General features: G+C 38.6%; 2 protein-coding genes across 5 annotated transcripts in view; one reads left to right on the top strand and one right to left on the bottom strand.

Annotated features, from left to right (window-relative positions):
• Positions 1–5,948, bottom strand: part of LOC128703585 (uncharacterized) — a 37,128-nt gene extending 31,180 nt beyond the window's left edge. For 2 of the 3 annotated variants that reach the window (XM_070101295.1, XM_070101297.1), the window contains exons 1-3: positions 5,794–5,948; positions 4,706–4,943; positions 1,912–2,029 (exon numbers count right to left, since the gene is read on the bottom strand). In XM_070101295.1, the coding sequence (XP_069957396.1) occupies positions 1,912–2,029; positions 4,706–4,846 (259 nt within the window). In that variant the 5' untranslated portion in view covers positions 4,847–4,943; positions 5,794–5,948. The remainder of the gene's footprint in view (positions 1–1,911; positions 2,030–4,705; positions 4,944–5,793) is intronic. The other variant, XM_070101296.1, reaches the window with a different exon arrangement.
• Positions 5,949–14,866: 8,918 nt separating this feature from the next.
• The window catches only part of LOC128703689 (apoptosis-inducing factor 3), an 81,212-nt gene continuing 77,206 nt past the window's right edge, over positions 14,867–18,872 (top strand). The window contains exon 1 of one of the 2 annotated variants that reach the window (XM_070101292.1): positions 14,867–15,123. In XM_070101292.1, coding sequence (XP_069957393.1) covers positions 15,072–15,123 — 52 coding nt within the window. In that variant the 5' untranslated portion in view covers positions 14,867–15,071. The remainder of the gene's footprint in view (positions 15,124–18,872) is intronic. The other variant, XM_070101293.1, reaches the window with a different exon arrangement.

Raw genomic sequence — 18,872 nt, 5'->3', positions numbered from 1 at the left:
CAAGTACTGACTGATGTTGTAGTGGCCAGGCTTAGGCTTGGTTACAAGTACTGACTGATGTTGTAGTGGCCAAGCTTATGCTAGGTTACAAGTACTGACTGATGTTGTAGTGGCCAGGCTTAGGCTTGGTTACAAGTACTGTCTGATGTTGTAGTGGCCAAGCTTAGGCTTGGTTACAAGTACTGACTGATGTTGTAGTGGCCAGGCTTAGGCTTGGTTACAAGTACTGACTGATGTTGTAGTGGCCAAGCTTAGGCTTGGTTACAAGTACTGACTGATGTTGTAGTGGCCAAGCTTAGGCTTGGTTACAAGTACTGACTGATGTAGTGGCCAGGCTTAGGCTTGGTTACAAGTACTGACTGATGTAGTGGCCAAGCTTAGGCTTGGTTACAAGTACTGACTGATGTTGTAGTGGCCAGGCTTAGGCTTGGTTACAAGTACTGACTGATGTTGTAGTGGCCAGGCTTAGGCTTGGTTACAAGTACTGACTGATGTTGTAGTGGCCAGGCTTAGGCTTGGTTACAAGTACTGACTGATGTTGTAGTGGCCAAGCTTAGGCTTGATTACAAGTACTGACTGATGTTGTAGTGGCCAGGCTTAGGCTTGGTTACAAGTACTGACTGATGTTGTAGTGGCCAGGCTTAGGCTTGGTTACAAGTACTTCCGGTAGTTTGGGAGACACACAGATGATCAAACTAAATGCAAATTATGTGATCAGGCATATGGTCACTGTCTTGAACACTATGTGCTTAATTGTCCACTTACTGAGGAATACAGAGATAGACAGTATAATAACCTACGTGACATGTCAAGATATCTTATTAATGAAAATAAGATATCAAGCAAATTTCCTAAATTTGCTTGCAACAGATAAGTGAACTTTAGATATGTAGATATAAATCCATATGTACACCTGTTAACCCTTCTGGGACCTAGTTCCTATGCTCTTTCGCTACCGTCCATAGGATGGATATGGGTGCACAATAAACTAGCCACTTCGGTGGCAAAAATCTAAAAAAAAAAAAAAATCTGCACTATAAAATGTCGCATTAGCTGCACTAGTGTCATTTTACCTAACTTAATAGTTCACCGCAGACAGAAACGTCGATTAAAGTTTTTTTCAGCACATTGTGGCTTAGTTGCTAATTGTTCCAGCCCACGGTATCTTTACTTTGATTTTTTCAGATTACATTACTACTTACTCTACCTCATCCACTACTGTTGTTGCTGCTACTGCTGATACTACTACTACTACTTTTACTACTACTTTACTACTACTACTTCTACTACTACTACTACTACTATTACTGCTGCTGCTGCTGCTGCTGCTACAACTACTACTACTACCACAACAGACAATGCAACACCACTTAGCGATAATTTCAAAAACTATCAGTGCCCCAGCATATACCACGCCCACAGACAAGTTCGTTTCAGGAGACACAATGCATAATATGATAGTAATTGGTCTCCATAATACTCTTCCAGTTAATGTACAGCCAGGGATCGTTATCACCTGTACATGATAACAACACACAAGCAGCAACTGGAAGCTTTATTCAGGGCTCCGTTCAGTCGAGGAGTCGAATCCAGTTCCTCCTAACATACTGCAACGAAAGACTTTTATAGCAGTTCCTCCTTAAATATGTACTGTATTGTCAGCTTATGTAGACGTAAATGGAACACCAATTATTATTATTATTATTAGTAGTAGTAGTAGTTGTGGTAGTAGTAGTTGTGGTAGTAATAGTAGTGGTAGTAACAGTAGTAGTAGTAGTAATTCGAAGCGTTATTGAATGTGGGTCACTAAGCACAAGGATGTGGAAGTTCAGTCCTCCATCCGCCAAATGCGAGACAAACACCACACTGAAGACAACTCAACAAAGACACCGATAAATGCGCAGTACTCACGCTTATACCTGACGCAGGCGCCGCAGCAGCCCATCTGCGTCACTTTCTCCTGATAGGTAGTTCCCTCCGGGCACTCACTAGCCCTGAGCGGCTCCTGGCACTGAATGTAGTTACACAGCTGCCAGGAAAATGATTAGTCGTGTTAGCTGCTCATATATGTTTGTGTTTTAATGTTACATGCGTTATATTTCAGCACTAAACTGATTTCAATGCATTTTTAGGATTTGGGTCAGATTAGTTTTCTTGTACAGCAAGTTGAAAATCTCTTTTAGTAAAAGAATGTAATTAGGCTGTGTAAGGTTATTTATGTACAAATCCGCATAAGTACAATTATCATACATGGTAACATATGTGTAAATTACCTAGGATAACCCGAAATAAGTCAGTGTCTTGCGCCATGTAAAGCTATACGGTATGCGAAGAAAGTGTTCATACTGACAGCGTTTCGATCATTGACTTCATGAAGTTCAAAAATGAGAGAAATGTTTTGAAGCCAGACTTACACCATACTGTCCATCTACGTGGACTACCGCGTTGGGGACGGGACACCTAAAGCTTGTCAAGATTACTAGGAATCAAGATTACTGTACAGTTAGATAGCGTGTCTGTTTAGCTTCTTATCTGATGAAGGCTCAAGCCTCCACCACAACTTGTGTTGAATAACCCATATGGGCTTAAAACTTCACATAAATATAATAAAAATGACAAGTCAAGGTTAACCTAGGCAAAGACAGAGGTTACCTTGTCTGCACAGTGTCACCTTTGTTGTTCATTATAAATGGAGCCGTAAAAGAAGTGAACACTAAGTGTTGGACAGAGGTGTAAGATTGTAAGATGGAATCTGATACGAAGTGGGGATTTTTAGTTTAATAAGTTTATTATGCATCCCTTCTCAACCTATGGACGGTAGTCAAAAAATTATAGATGTATATAATGGGTCCAGGGACTCGAGGATTTATGGATGACAAAGAGTCATTTATAATTTAAGTGTCAACCTTTGATATATGGATGCATTTGAGTACAAGGAATATGGCAAACAGTTAAGGTTGAAGGGTAGAAGCCTAGTTATTGATGCGTGCTACAATTTGTTTGGGGGACTGAAAAGAAATTGCAAAGGTTAGTGAAGGAATTTGGGAGAGTGTGAAAAAGAAAGAAAATTAAAAGTGAACGCAGAAAAGAGAAAACTAATAAAAGCAACAAAGAGTTTAGGTAATGAAATGCTGGATATCAGATTGAAAAGAGTCGACATGTCTGCAAATAAGTTTACGATAGACAAGGCGAACCATAGAATAGACGAGGAAAAAAAGATAGATGGTGCGTTGAGGTATTTGTGGAAAGAAAAAAGTTTATCTTTAGAGGCAAAGGGGGAAATTTACAACCATAATTTACTACTCGTGGAGTCTACCAGGAGGGTGTTCCGGGGGTCAACGCCCCCGCGGCCCAGTCCTTTACCAGGCCTCCCGGTGGATCAGGGCTTGATCAACCAGGCTGTTACTGCTGGCTGCACGTAGTCTAACGGGGGAACCACAACCAGGTTGATAGGGTACTGACTTAAGGTATATTTGTCCAGTTCCCTCTTGAAGGCAGCCAGGGGTCTGTTGGTAATTCCCCTTATCCCTCTTGGGAGGCTGTTGAACAGTCTTGGGCCCTGTACACTTATTGTGCTTTCGCTTAGTGTACTGATGGCACCCCTACTTTTCATATACTACTTGAGTAGTGATGCTAACACTACTGCGGCCGAGATGTCATATTTGAGAGCAATGTTTGGTACGAACGTTATGCAGAGAATTAGGATCACATAAATTAGATGGTGTGAGGGTTATAAAAGATATAATTTAAAGGCCTGGAGAGGGGTCGTTGTGATGGTGTGACCATTTAGAAAGGAAGCAGAATAGGATGGCAAAAAAAGAATATATAAATCTGGGGAGGTGGAAAGAAAGCGTAGAGGTCGCCCCAGAAAAATTTGTAGGGATGGTTAGGTTTGATAAGATTCGTCAGGAAACAGGACAAGTGTTTCCTGACGTGGGTCTTAGTCATATGATGGCCCGCCACTGGAGCTTTTGGTGTGAAGGTTTTAAGTGGTAGAGGCTTTAGCATCCACTAGGCGTGTGAGAATGTTAAACTGGAGTGGTCAAATATTTTTTAGTGTTTGATGTACTGTTGGAGTATGAGCAAATCAAGGGGAAAGCGATGAGTGGGGTTTGCGTCCTGGAGGTGGGAAGTAGGCCTACAGTGCCTACACTCGGAAGGAGGTGTGACGATATTATTGTTCGGAGGGCCATTTGAGTTGTCATATCAGCACACTTCTGGCAAGGCAGTTGTTGAATGAATCATTATGAATGTTTCGTTTTTTGGGGTCCCCTACTTTGGTGGGAGACCGCCTGAGGTAAAAAAGATTCTTTTAATTATCAATATCATTAGCAATAATAATAATAATAATAATAATAATAATAATAATAATAATAAATATTATTATTATTATTATTATTGTTATTATTATTATTATATTCAGTGCTACTGCTACCTTAACATTTTATCAGTGCAATATTTTTTTTTGTTACCACATCGACAGTCGCCCATCAAGGCAGGGTGCCCCGAAAAAAAAGGGAAACGCATTTTCCATCAAACATTCAACAGCTGTCGTCAGAAATTCGCAGACAGCGCAATTCAGGCGAGTCTCTGAACGACAGCCTAATGTAATACATGTTGACTTAGCAACAACAGTAAGTTAGTATAGCATGAGCACGCCATGACTTGCGTCCACGTATCCCCCACCACACACACCATGGCTCACCTGGCCTGGGTCGTTGTTGAGAAACTGGTGAAGGAGATCCATACCAGGAGTCGGATTGTCCTTCCTTGCCACATCAGTCGCCACAACAGTCGCCACAACAATCGCCACAGCACATCGCCACCACCTTAACCTTGTTCCCATTCTTACCTGTTTGTGGTTGCAGGGGTCGAGTCACGGCTCCTTGGGCGTGTGTTGCTGATACTGATTTTGATTATTGTATATTTTGTAGATGCGAAGACTAGAAAAAATTATACAGATCAAAATCTAAATCTGAACACTGAAATTTTATCAGCAGTGCCTCCTCAACATTGATTTTAATAAACTTTTCCTATTTATTTAAAAAAAATATGTAATTTATTGTAGGTTATTATTATTATTATTGTTCTCGTCGTCGTTATATATATATATATATATATATATATATATATATATATATATATATATATATATATATATATATATATATATACGTACATACACGTATGTCGTGCCGAACAGGCAGAACTTGCGATCTTGGCTTAAATAGCAACGTTCATCTTGCCATATAGGACAAGCGAAAATTTGTGTATGCAATAATTTCGCCAAAATCATTCTGAACCTAACGAAAAAAATATATTTGATTGTGTTTGTTTAGTACTAAATTATTGTAAACGTATTTAAAATATATTTAGTTAGGTTAGGCTAAAATAAATTGTTCTTGTTATAATAAGGTTAGGTAAGTTTTCTAAGATTCTTTTGGTGCAAAATTAAAAATTTTTGCATTAACATTAGTGAAAAAAATATATCTTTAAACGTATAAGAGAAAATTTCAGAAAGGGCTTATATATATATATATATATATATATATATATATATATATATATATATATATATATATATATATATATATATATATATATATATATATATATATATATATAAAGACAAAGCAATAAATGTGAAATAATGTGTGCTTTGGTTTTCACATTAATAAGATCGGTGACACACGCAGATCTTTCTGTGCGATCCCTACGGGTTTAGCGCTTACCCGTGAGTGTGTAAGACGGCCGTAGAACAATAATTAAAAGTGAGACAGGGTGGGAACTTACATGTGTATGGTAAGGCAGGGAAGGAAGGCACTTCACTAATTCATGATTACTGTCTGCTGCTGGCTAGTACCATCCATGATAACAAGTGATAACTCTGGCTGATAACATCCCTTCATCTAGACCATGAAAAAAATACTGTTCCACTCATTTGCATCACCAGCAGAACGTTTCCATAATAGTGATGTTGAACAATGATGTGGAAATCTGGCTAATATGAACTAGATTACTGTTATTGGGATGTACAAGGTGGAGAGTATAACGAGGGATTTCTGGCTGATAGAGCTTATCCTTATCTTTCATGGATAGTATTATCTGAAGGCAGTGATATAGTTTTTTTTTTTTTTTGCTGTTAGGCTTCTGTGGATTGGCTTGTAGTAATTTTCCATTGTAAAGATAAATGTTGGCCATAAGGTGTTATTTTCGTTAAGATAAGATTTTCTTCGGATTTTTAACCCCGAAGGGTTATCCACCCAGGATAACCCAAAAAAGTCAGTGCGTCATCAATGACTCTTATTTCCACTGAGACCCTTCAATCTTGTCCCCCAGGATGCGACCCATACCAGTCGACTAACATCCAGGTACCTACCTGGTTACTTCCAGGTGAACGGGACAACAGGTGTAAGGAAAGATACCTAATGTTTCCACTCTTACCTGGAGGATTATACCTAGAGGGGATTTCGGGGGTCAACGCCCCTACGGCCCGGTCTGTGACTAGGCCTCGTGGTAGACTAGGACCTGATCCCCTTGCCGGGGATCGAAACACAGTGTGTGAATCGAGAGTATTGCCTGCCAGGCCACGGGCCTTATAAGCCTTTTCGTTTTTATTATTTCTAAAGTTTTTGATAATGGGAGAAATCACGAAAGCTCTTGGAAGTTCACTATTTTTTCACTGTGGTTGTTTTGTATATTGTGATGTCACCTGTTTACTGTGATTTTATTGCTTGTACATCTGTGTGTATGTTTGTCCTTATGAATATTTAATACCCGGGTATTGTGACTTTTAATACCTAATTATTAAGATTTTTAATACCAGGGTATTAAGATTTTTAATACTCGGGTTTTAGAATTTTTAAATACCCAGGTATTAAGATTTTTAATATCTGGATGTTAAATTTTGTATTATCCTTCTAATTGAACTTTGCAGTCTGTTCACTGTTTTCACTCAAACAATAATAATAATAATAATAATAATAATAATAATAATAATAATAATAATAATAATAATAAACACCAAACCCATATGGTTCATGAGGCACCAGCATTCATACACTAATGAATGCTCCTTTGCAGTTGCAGCCAGTCTTGCTGAACTATGGTAGTTCCTTTGCAGCTGCTGCTGAGATCTCCATCGTCAGGAAAAAGAAAAATGTCTCTCGACGTAGGTGTTAGTTATATGATGATCCGTTCAGTGGTTAAGCAACAGATGTGGCTTGCTTGTATTAGGGACCCACCTGATGCAAGTCTTAGTCATAAGGTGACCTGCTCAGGGGTTATGCAACATGAGGTCTATTATGGGACTGAGCCGTGGAAGCGGTGACCCCCGGAAGTTACTACAGGTATCCTGTGTGGGGACCCACCTAACACAGGTCTTAGTCACAACGTGACTTGCTCAGTATATTAATCTTCTGTTTATTAATCTTGCTCTATATCAATTATTACAATCAAAGCTAAGAGCTAAGCCCACAAAGGACATACAACGCTGCACTCTTAATATCATTATTTAGTAGCAGAAGATCAACAAAAGTACCTCAGTTCAGTACTTGTGTAACCCAGTCTAGCACCACTGGATCAGGGGAGACTGGAGAGGCGGACATTGCACTCCATCGAGTGCTCTCCTGTGGACAAAGGGAGGAGCTGCGTAAATGGCTGGCTGTAGTATTAGTTGGGCGAGTGGGGGTAATAGTGTTGGTGTTAAGTGCCTTGAGTTTAGATATGGAAGGGTAAGACATGTGCAACATTGAGAATCTTTATTTATTTTTTTATTTATATTTTATTTAAAATACACATTACAATAAATAAATAAAGCATACAGTGTCTGATATTTCACCTACAAAAACAATCATATCCTCATAAGCAAAACACTACAAGTGTTACACTGTCATTAGAAAATTTTCTCTTCAAATGACTCGGTACAACACCAACACGTGTGTGAACAAGTTTACACAATATTATACCCAATCACATCATTTCAAGTTACAATAACATGTCAGTACACTGCGCACACCTCATACATGTAAAATTACTTTACACAAAAACAAAGAAAAACTGTGCAAGCAATAGTTATTAAAAACAATTCTCAATTACCCCTTCCTAACAGCAATATACACATTAAGTACATGTAATAAAATATGTCAGTACACCCACACACCCCCAGTACACTCCCCCCAGTACACCCCCCCAGTACACCCCCCAGTACACCCCCCAGAACCCCAGATCATACCATTGTACAGTGAACGCAAACACGAATAACCAACGCAATTGAAACCTTGAATATATTATCTTGTTAACAGTACAAAAAAAAAATCCTCTTTAGTATAAGATGCATAGATTATGCCAACATGACAAATAATATTTAGAAAAAAGGACATAATATTGAACTTAGTATTATGACTATAACTAAAAACCATGTATATAATTATGAATGCCGTCACCCATGAGAACATTTCACATGATATAGTCACGGACTCACATATTACATATACACATATTACAAAAGTTGATACATAGTATCACAAGACTTATGAAAATTAAAATTCACAGGAATTATATCAGTGTCGTACATGTTCATTAACTTACATAAGATATTAAAAATACCGAATCAATTTATTAAGCCTCCTCGCATTCCCATGCCCAATATAAACATTAATGAAAAACATTCAATAACAAATATTTTTGGGTAGTTCACCTACCCCCCCCCATTTACCTCAGATCATCATATTTTTACTTCATATTTTATTCCACTAATTTTACAACAATGCAAATGTACAAGTATGTAGGGTCACAGCGCCCCACAACCAATTTCATTGAACAGCAATTAAATTTAACATGGGTATAAAATTACCACAGTACTTCTTATAAATTTTCACATAAAGTGTAAATCATCACAAGGTCCATGACATTATATAAACCACCAGAACACATACCTGAGTCACCAGTACCTGACAGTGAGTGTAATAATTATCCTAAGACCAAAAAATGTATATTTACGACTTACATGTGGAACTAAACTGAAATCAGGGTGACTGACCGAAAAATATGAATTAACCCGCAAGGAACACAACCAGGTCACAAATTGATGCCCTCACATACCCACTCACACATCACATACAACACAACCTCCACAACCTTACCACGCCCACCATACATTAAAGGAGACCTGCCCCTTGCCCGCCCCCATGATCCCGGAGGAGTTTCGCCACAGAGAGGTTACGATAACACAATCTTTATTGACGAAAGGTTCGTCTGTACTACTGGCTTCGTCAGTCGAATACTCTTGGGTAGATCAGTTTTGGTGGGAGGCGAAAACGAAGCGGAGAGGTAGTTTTGCGTAATCAATCCGTTACCCTTGATGCAAGACAATCAGTCTCAGCACCAAGGGTAATGGATTGAATGCGTCAAACTACCTCTCCACTTTACCTTCTTCGTCTTCCTCCTCGAAGAGTGTGATTCATCCCGGTATTCGACTGATGAAGTCTGCAACACAGGCGAAACCTTTCATTAACCTTCAGAGGGCAAGGCAGTCTAAAGTGTGAATTTGAAAGTGATTTCCTATGAGGGGATAGAGCCACTCAATGTAAGGTCACTGAGACCATCCAAACAGAGTTGTGAAAGTAACATCTCGCGCAATTGCAGATATTCGAAGACCGAGTGTATTCGGTCCTGCCCGTTTGGGGTATACCATTTTTGAATGTTGCAATGTTGCATTGGTTGTAAAAAAACGAACTAAGTATTTTTTAAATTTATTATACAAGTAGACAATATAAAAAACATAAATGGAACTTGTTTCTGAACAATTTGTAACCAGTAAAAAAATAGAAATAGGAACTACTTATCAACAATGACACATTGCAATGGGATGCAACTTACAAATGAAATATTCCTGAGTTCCCTGAGAAAGAACAATCATTTCACATCACTAATTTTGCAAATGAAACTTCATGAAACAATTTCTATCCTTCTTTATGCACAGATTTACTTTACATATGGCACAGCAAAATGAGGATGTGACATGATTATTCTTTTTGCTGCAAAACTTGCATGAAAGCAGCTTACCTAGCACTGGCCAGTGACCTAGCTGTTTATCCAGCCTCACACTGTCATCTGGCCTTTCTGCACGTTGGTACTGAAATGCAGATGGGTATTGCACGTTTGACAAAGCGTCATTACTGTCAACCAAAGAAGTACTGGGTGAATCTCGACTTCGTCTCATGCTGGTGCGGTTGACCTTTTGTCCTTTGGATCTTGCAGTGACAGAGATGTCAAGCCTGAATAGCTTCAGTGGTGTGCATGGCATGTTTAGTGACCTACAATCACGACAGTAAAGAAGCCATGCATTCACAACAGCAACATCCAAAACATAAGCAAAGAGCCGCATGTACCAACGCTTTGATTTCATTGGCGTTTTGTAAAGATGGACCAACATGTTACTTTTGTCGATACCTCCCATGTTTGCGTTGTAGTTCTTGATGATGCCTGGGCACTCAAAGTGGTCTTTCTTCTTTGATGCCTTGTCATATCTTTCAATAAGACCCAAAGGATAAACTCCGACATCATTTGTGACTAGAGTCACAACTTTGTTGTCCTTCCATCTTACAAGAAGGATATGATCATTGCTTTGGAAATCAAAATAGCCCCTGGCCACATTATTCTTTTGCATTTCTTTCACAGGCATCAGTTGTGGCTTACCACATCTATTATCACGTATTGTTCCAGTGTACCTGCAGTTATACTTGTCTCTCAGTACCTTGACCAAAGGTAGACTTGAAAAGAAATTATCAGCATAGACTGCTGATGTTTTTCTTTGGTCAAGAGATGCTGCAAGTACAAGAACAATCCTGGAACTCATTGGGAGTTTATTTTCTTCATTTGACAGCTTTATGTGATGGTTCTCAAAAGTTGGGTTACCTTGATACATCAGTATATCATGTATGATTCCATCTTCACTGCTACGACAGAAGAGTTTGAAACCCCACTTGTCTGGTTTGTTTTTGATGGATTGCCTTAGGTTTCCAGCTGTTTTACCCTTGAAAGCAACCATAACTTCATCAACAGACTGCTTGGGTGTAGCTGGAACTTTCAAGCAAGCTTTAGTTAGTCCATTGTAAAGAGGCCTTATTTTGTAGAATCTGTCATTATCCTTCTTTTGTGTGTTATCATTGAAATGAATGGTACGCCTCAGCAACCTAAACCTCTTTGATCCCATGACTTCTGCAACTTGAATTGTCCTACTTGCACTTCTCCAATAGTCCTCAATGGATGGCTGTACAGTGTAACCCATATACAACAGAATACCTATAAACCTAGTCATTTCCTCAGAATCTGTTTGAAAAGTAGTATGTATGTCTTTTTGCCTGGCATACAAATTAGTTTGAAATGTAATGTTGTCTATCATGTCTTGAGTAAAAAAGTCTGTAAAATAATCATATGCACACCTAACTTCAACAGGCTTTTTATGTTCATATTTAGGCAAAGGGTCATTGTGGATGTCCTCATTCTTCCATTTGGTGTCTACTTGAGAAGCAAGATCATCTTGAAGCACTTCTTCATCAGGGTATTCCTCCATAGTAATACGTTTCTTCCTCTTGTTCAATTTTTGTTTTTTTGGTGGTGGCCCAGCTTCCTCCTCCCCATCTGTTGACACCTCTGCATCTGGTGGCAAGAATTCATCCTCACTATCCAGGAAATCCATGTCATCTGAGTCTTGATCTGAGTCAGTATCATCCCAAACACAGACAAATTTCGAGGTAGCCTTGGAGGACTCACCGTAGAACAATTTCTTATTGATCTGGAAGGACAATAAAAACATTCTGTACACACCCAGACCATTACTGAATTCATATATACACTACCAAATTTTATGGAAATATTTATATACCGAAACTTGAAAACTGCACCTAAAAGGGCAGGAACGACTGTGCTTGGTCCTATTTTGTTGCACTTTTTTCATTTGCATGGTGCACTCGTAATATGCTTCACAACGCCTTCATATATATATCAAAATATGGCTAAACTATTCATTTACACACTAGACACACAAATCAGTACTTACCGACATTGTATTGGGTGAAATGCTTCAGTATATAAGGAGCACTATACCGAGAAACACGAGTTTTGGCGCCGGCAAGGTAGAAGTGTTTACATTCTGCTGTCTCGACCAATGGGAAGCGAGCAGCCGCCATCACCGCTCAGCCTGGGCGACTCAGGGAAGGTCTGTGATTGGTCAGAAATAGAGAATGGGAACCTAGATGCGCGGGGGGAGTTGTAGGACGTGCGCAAAAACCACGCTATGAGGACCGACTACACTCGGTCCTGCCCGGTAAAGGGTAAAGATTCCTTATGTTGCACATGTCTTATCAACTTACTGGCATTATATACCATTTATATCAGGGGTTCTTAACCGGGGATATGAAACTCGATCTCAGAACAATTTAGAAAAAACAAAGCTGTTGTTAGATTAGAATAAACTATCACCGTGATCAAAAATATGATACCACATAAAAAATGGTTATAATTCTGACTATAATTTTTAAAGGGGTGGACCAATAAGCCAACGGAAGGCCTCGGTCACATCATCACTCGCATGACCAAAAGCTCCAACGGCGTCAGGAAACATTTGTCCTGTTTCCTGACGAACTTTACCTAACCTAACCGTGATCGATACGGACTGAGGCGGCGAGGCTGCTAACTGGGATGGTTATCATACAGATTTTGTGAGCAGATCGCAGCTTACCTTAACTTGGCGATGAGGGCAATAAAAGTTTTGATTCTTTTCACAACTATTTATCTCTGTGAAACAGGATTCTCTGCACTGTTACTTGAAATCCAAGTGGAAAAATCGACTTGATGTGTCAGCTGACATGCGAGTAAAATTATCAATAACTAAACTACTTCGTCTGACTTTTTTGGGTTATCCTAGGTTCTCTACACATATGCTGCTATGAATGATAATCTATGTAACTGTGTTTATGTATACCTGAAGAAACTTATGTTTTAATTACCCAAAAACAATAACAAAAATCTCACTAGTTGTAGCTAGCTTGTGCATTTATTAGTCGTTGTTCTATAAATAAATATAATAAATTCCATATGATTTTCTTTCAGCTGTTCTGTTCCTAGCTATCCATATGTAAAGTAAAACCATGTTAATGACATCTTTTGAAATCATACTGGTACGTAATAGGACTGGTGATGATAATTTCTAGTCTACTGAAGGGGGGGGGGGGGGTATGGGGACATTTGGGCAATCCATTGGGGGTCTGTAATCCTAAAAAGGAAGTACCCTAATGGAAATAAGCCAGGCACTCTGATGACTGGATTTACTGGGTTAATCCTAGGTTACTAACCCCCAGGGTTAATAATCAGAGTAAAATAATTTTCTTACCGGTCTCCACCAGGACTAACAAAGCCTCGCGGGGCACTGAAGCCTAGCCAAGAGTAATGTTCCAATGTTTCTGAGCTGGCCATAACAACTCTCTCCATGGAAAACATTAGGACGCATTTCCTTAAGATACCTGCTGTCCAATGTTCGCTCATCAGTAAAATGGGTACCTGGGTGTTTGTCGACTGATTTGGGTCGCATCCTGGAACAAAATTGACCTAATTTGCCCGAAATGCTCTGCAAAGCAAGGAGCTTTCTATATAGTAATATGTCATTGATGTCAACTAGGCCTGTATACCTTGTACATGTACTGGGGCTGGGTGTGATAACTTTCATTGGGCTGGCTATGATAACATTTCTTGAAAATAGATGGTATAACGGTACTAACAATATAGAAGAAAGGTTACCAATGTATCAAAGCTATTAAATTTGCCATTTTCTATGATAGAATTTTGTTCGGCAAGATTCTGTAATTAAGCGACCGCTAAGAAAATCACTGGATCCAACACAGTTTTGTATTTGAGAGAATCTTTATAATAGATTTGGCTTCAAATAGAAAAATGTATATATTTACTCGTTTCATTACAGCACGTGCTGCCAAATAAATAAATAAATTTAATTTTATAACGTTGCGCTTACTGATAAAGTTACAGTGCAATAAGTTAGTCAAATCTGAAGCAATGTTCATGGGGAAATTAAGTGTCTGGTTCAATGGGAGTTAATAAGATTTGATCCAAAGAAGGGGAAGGTAACTCTAATTCTTTAGATTAGGATCCTTTCACCAGAATCAAGACAGCTCCACTGACAAGGGTAAACTCTAAGAATACGGTAAGAGACAAATAATTTTGTGATATAATTGTATATATACAAATCACACTACTGACTAATATTTAGTTATTGTACTTGGATCATTTAAATGAAGTTTTTTATCCAATATCCAGCGTATTAAACTGATAATTTTGCAGCTAGAAAGCAACGGGAATAATAAAATTGTTATAGTTTTTATTTTATTTTTTTTCAGATTAAATTCTACATAATATACTATGTATGTGCCTCTAACACATGTACCCTCCAGACCATTGTAAAAAGTTAAACTTTATGTATGAATTATAAATAAAATTTAGGCACTTCTTCAGGGACCCTTAAGAGGGTAAGTTACATTGTTTAAAATTTAAATTCAAATTTTCATTTCCTTTTATGCGGTACAAAAGTAATGTAGTTTACATGTAATAAAACGTTAGGCACGAAAGAAAGCCACCTGTATAAAAACTTAATTACTTGCTAGTATGCAATACACTTCGGGCAATGCATTTAGCTTTACCTGGTTATCTTGAATAAAATCTACATAATGTAACATTTCGTGCCAATAAAAACTGTTTAACCTCAACATCATGGTAAAAATTATGTATATTATGCATGTAATGCCTAAATGAAAATCAAATTGACGGGAATTTAGAAAACTGTGCTGGATGACTTCCATGACGCAATGGTTTCGATCTGCCAAAAGAAATCGAAACTTTCACCTTTTTGCATAGTTAATTATGGCCATGGCATTCCTTACCCAGACAGCGAGGGCGTGGACGAGGGCGGTAGGAGTGGGCACAGGCAGCAGGAAGTATATTGGCAGTACGTGTTCCACCTTACACCTGTGAGAAGCAGTAGCAGCAGCAGCTCATAAAGGATGGGGGTGACAGCTTCATGTAGGAGTGGTGGAGACAGAGACTCAGACGAAGGTCAGCAACAAGTTACTTATGTTGGGTGTTAACAGGTCAGGCAGGGTCATGTGTCAAAGGTGGTGGTCACTGGTGGGTCAGAGGTAGCAACAGGTCACATCTTAGGGAATCTACACATGCTGCTATGTATGATAATTTATGTTAACTATTTGTGTACATATACCTGAATAAACTTATTTAATTACTTAGTAACTGGTGGGTGGGTTGTAGCAGGTCAGTAACACGTTACTGTGGTGGTCATTGACCCTCAAGATAGGCACCTTAAGTAAGTTTACTTAGGTACAGGTACATAAGTACAGTTTTGTAATAAAGTTAGTAGAATTACCGGCAATATGTAAAGTAAAAGGACATAAGTGAAACTAATGTGACATTTTATTGTGGCAACGTTTCGCTCTCCAGGAGCTTTATCAATCCATTACCAATGGCTTGATAAAGCTCCTGGAGAGCGAAACGTTGCCTCAATAAAATGTCACATTAGTTGCACTTGTGTCCTTTTACTTTACATAAGTACAGTTATCATACATAAGAACATAAAGAAGGAACACTGCAACAGGCCTACTGGCCTAAGCGAGGCAAGTCCAATTCTCCCACCGACTTAAGCCATAAGTGTGAATTATCTAGACTAACCAAAAGAAAAGGTTAGTGATTTATTTCCATTGGGGTTCTTTATGCTAGGGAAAGTATTGATCCAAGGAACCGGAGCTACCCTTTCTTGGGTCAAATCTGCCTTTGTGGGTTTAGTGCTTAGTTATGATAATAACTGGGTCAAATCTGATTGTCTCCCATTCCCCAGGCACTGTGACTCTTATGGGTTTAGTGTTTCCCCATGAATACGATAATACTGTAGAAGTTTTGCTAATACAGTAGTGGGTCTTTTTCCCCAATTTCTCAGGGCTGCTAGACAGAAGTATGGTATATACATTAGAATTATTCAATGTCACACCCCTCAAGGAAAGTTCCTTGATGCTGGTGAGGGGCTCTTGATTTGGGGAACTGGATCTGTGCTACAGTTCCCTGAATTAAGCTTGAATACCTTCCATTCACCCCCCCACTGGTGCTGTATAATCCTATGGGTTTAGCACTTTATTTATTTATTTATTTATTTATTTAGTAATTTAAGCATACATACAGAGGTACAAAAAATACAGGTAAGAGCAGCATGCCAAAGCCACTTATATGCATAGCATTACGGGCTGGCTTAAAGTTAACTTAAGATTAACTAAGCAATGATGAAATCAGTGATAAAACATTAAACAGATAACTATGAAGCACAAATGAGTATTACAAAGACAGGTCATATGGTTGCATGCATTGCTGTACGTTCAGTAGAATGGAGTATTCTGTTAGGTAGTGTATTTAAAAAAATAACAAAGTTAGATTGGGTCCTAGGTTTAACATTTGTGTGATATAATTGTGAGTAACATATAGGATATACAATTTATAAGGTTCAGTTATCCCCTTGATTATAACATAATAGTACTATTCAGTATCACATTATACAGCAGTCTTGTTTGATCTGGCACCTAAGCATAATGTAAAAGAGGAATGGGCTAACAAAGGGACCATAAAATGATTTGATTACTGTATCCTGTGTGTAAAATGTGGCCCATTCGTGGTGAAGACATTGGAACTCTTCCTGAGATCAAAGCCTCCTCTTTCCCAGGTGCTGGTTGATTCTTACAAGTTTAACACCTTTCTGTGATACTCTTATTTAAAGACTTGGAAATACAGGACACTATCTGCTGGGTCAAGAGATTTTGAAACGACACAGTCCAGTGGTTACAGAATCGTCCATTATTATTATTACCATCACAGTATAATATTTCTGTCCACCACACTTCTCCTTGTTAGTTACATTGAGGGCCCCCCTAAGTGACCAAGAGCCCTTGAAAAGGGGCTCTTGGTCTAAAGGATTGGACCTGCTGCCCCCTTCCTTGGATTGAATCTGAATGCCTCCCATTCCCCTTGGTGTTGTATGCCCCTAAGAGTTTAGTGCACCCCAATAAATATAATACGTTACAGTGAGGGTTTACTACTATTACTACTACTAATAATAATACGTATGTAAATTCAACAAATCTTTTCTTGCAGAAAGTGCCAGATTTGATGATCTACAGTATATAAATGGGGAAATGCTCAACCCATAGGGGTAATACAGGTCCTGGGGATGGAGAAATAATTACATTTAAACCAAAGGAGAAGAAAACTCCACTTCCTTGGATTGAGAGCCCTGCATCAGCATGAAGGCACCCCCCCCCATTTGAAGACAGCATAAATTTCATCAGTGGTTGTATTATAATAATATGTAGTATATTTATTTCTACAAGTACCTGTACAATGTATACAGGCCTAGCTGATGTAAATGACATTACTATGTAGAAGGCCCCTTGTTATGCAGAGCATTTTGGACAAATTAGGTCAGTTTTGTCCTAGGACTAACACCCAGGTACCCATTTTACTGATGGGTGGACAGGGACAACAGATGTAAGGAAACACACTCAATGTTTCCACCCATGTTGGGAATCTAACTACAGACCCTCACTGTGTGAAGTGAGAGCTATGCCTACCAGGCCACGGGTCACCCTTAGATGCATGTAGTTACGCTTTTACATCACTATAACCCTTATGGGCTTGGTTATGATTAAAATAATTATAATATGCTTTTACTTCTTTCTTTCAACATACCAGCCGTATCCCACTGAGGTGGGGTGGCCCAAAAGAAAAAACAAAAGTTTCTCCTTTTAAATTTAGTAATATATACAGGAGAAGGAGTTACTAGCCCCTTGCTCCCGGCATTTTAGTCGCCTCTTACAACACTCATGGCTTACGGAGGAAGAATTCTGTTCCACTTCACCATGGAGAATATGCTTTTACATGGCTGATGTGTTATGAAATGTAACTTAAATAACCCATGAATTGCCTTCTCGTGATGAGAATGTGAATAATAACTATAATACTGTAATGGCATATTCTTTAATGTTGTAGCTAAGTGATCCTGATATAACTAAGTTCTGTAATATTAATTTATACTTATTCAGGTGATAGAGAAATTATTTTACAATAATACAGTATAAATTTGTACAGTGGTTCTGAGGAGACACAAATAATGTTATAGGCATACATTAGTGATACTGTGTGTAAATTTAACCTGGAATAACTTGATAATACAGTTCTATACTTTTCCTAGCAAATTCCTCCTTGACTCATAATGTTGGTAGTAAGTTAATGATTAATAGATAGTGATAAAAACAAGATTGGTTTCTTAAATTGCTTGGTTGCAATGTATTTACTCAAGAAGAGTAAGCTTGTGATGCTGCAATGTATCCATTACAACATATCAAAAACTGTACATGTATATCAGTATCTTAGAGAGCAGAAGAGACTATAGGGGAAGGAGGGGGGAGAAGAAATGAGTGGGAGGGGAAAGGGGTAGAGAGATAGGTAGGGTGTGAGAGGGGTAATAATTGTAGAGAGAATGAGAGAGAGAATGAGAGAGAGAATGAGAGAGAGAATGAGAGAGAGAATGAGAGAGAGAATGAGAGAGAGAATGAGAGAGAGAATGAGAGAGAGAATGAGAGAGAGAATGAGAGAGAGAATGAGAGAGAGAGAGAATGAGAGAGAGAGAGAATGAGAGAGAGAGAGAATGAGAGAGAGAGAGAATGAGAGAGAGAGAGACTGAGAGAGAGAGAATGAGAGAGAGAGAGAATGAGAGAGAGAGAGAATGAGAGAGAGAGAGAGAATGAGAGAGA

The sequence above is a fragment of the Cherax quadricarinatus genome, chromosome 76 (genome assembly GCF_038502225.1).
Source record: "Cherax quadricarinatus isolate ZL_2023a chromosome 76, ASM3850222v1, whole genome shotgun sequence".
NCBI lineage: Eukaryota > Metazoa > Arthropoda > Malacostraca > Decapoda > Parastacidae > Cherax > Cherax quadricarinatus.
The sequence above is the reverse complement of the archived record's forward strand: the minus strand, read 5'-3'. Positions and strand labels throughout refer to the sequence as shown.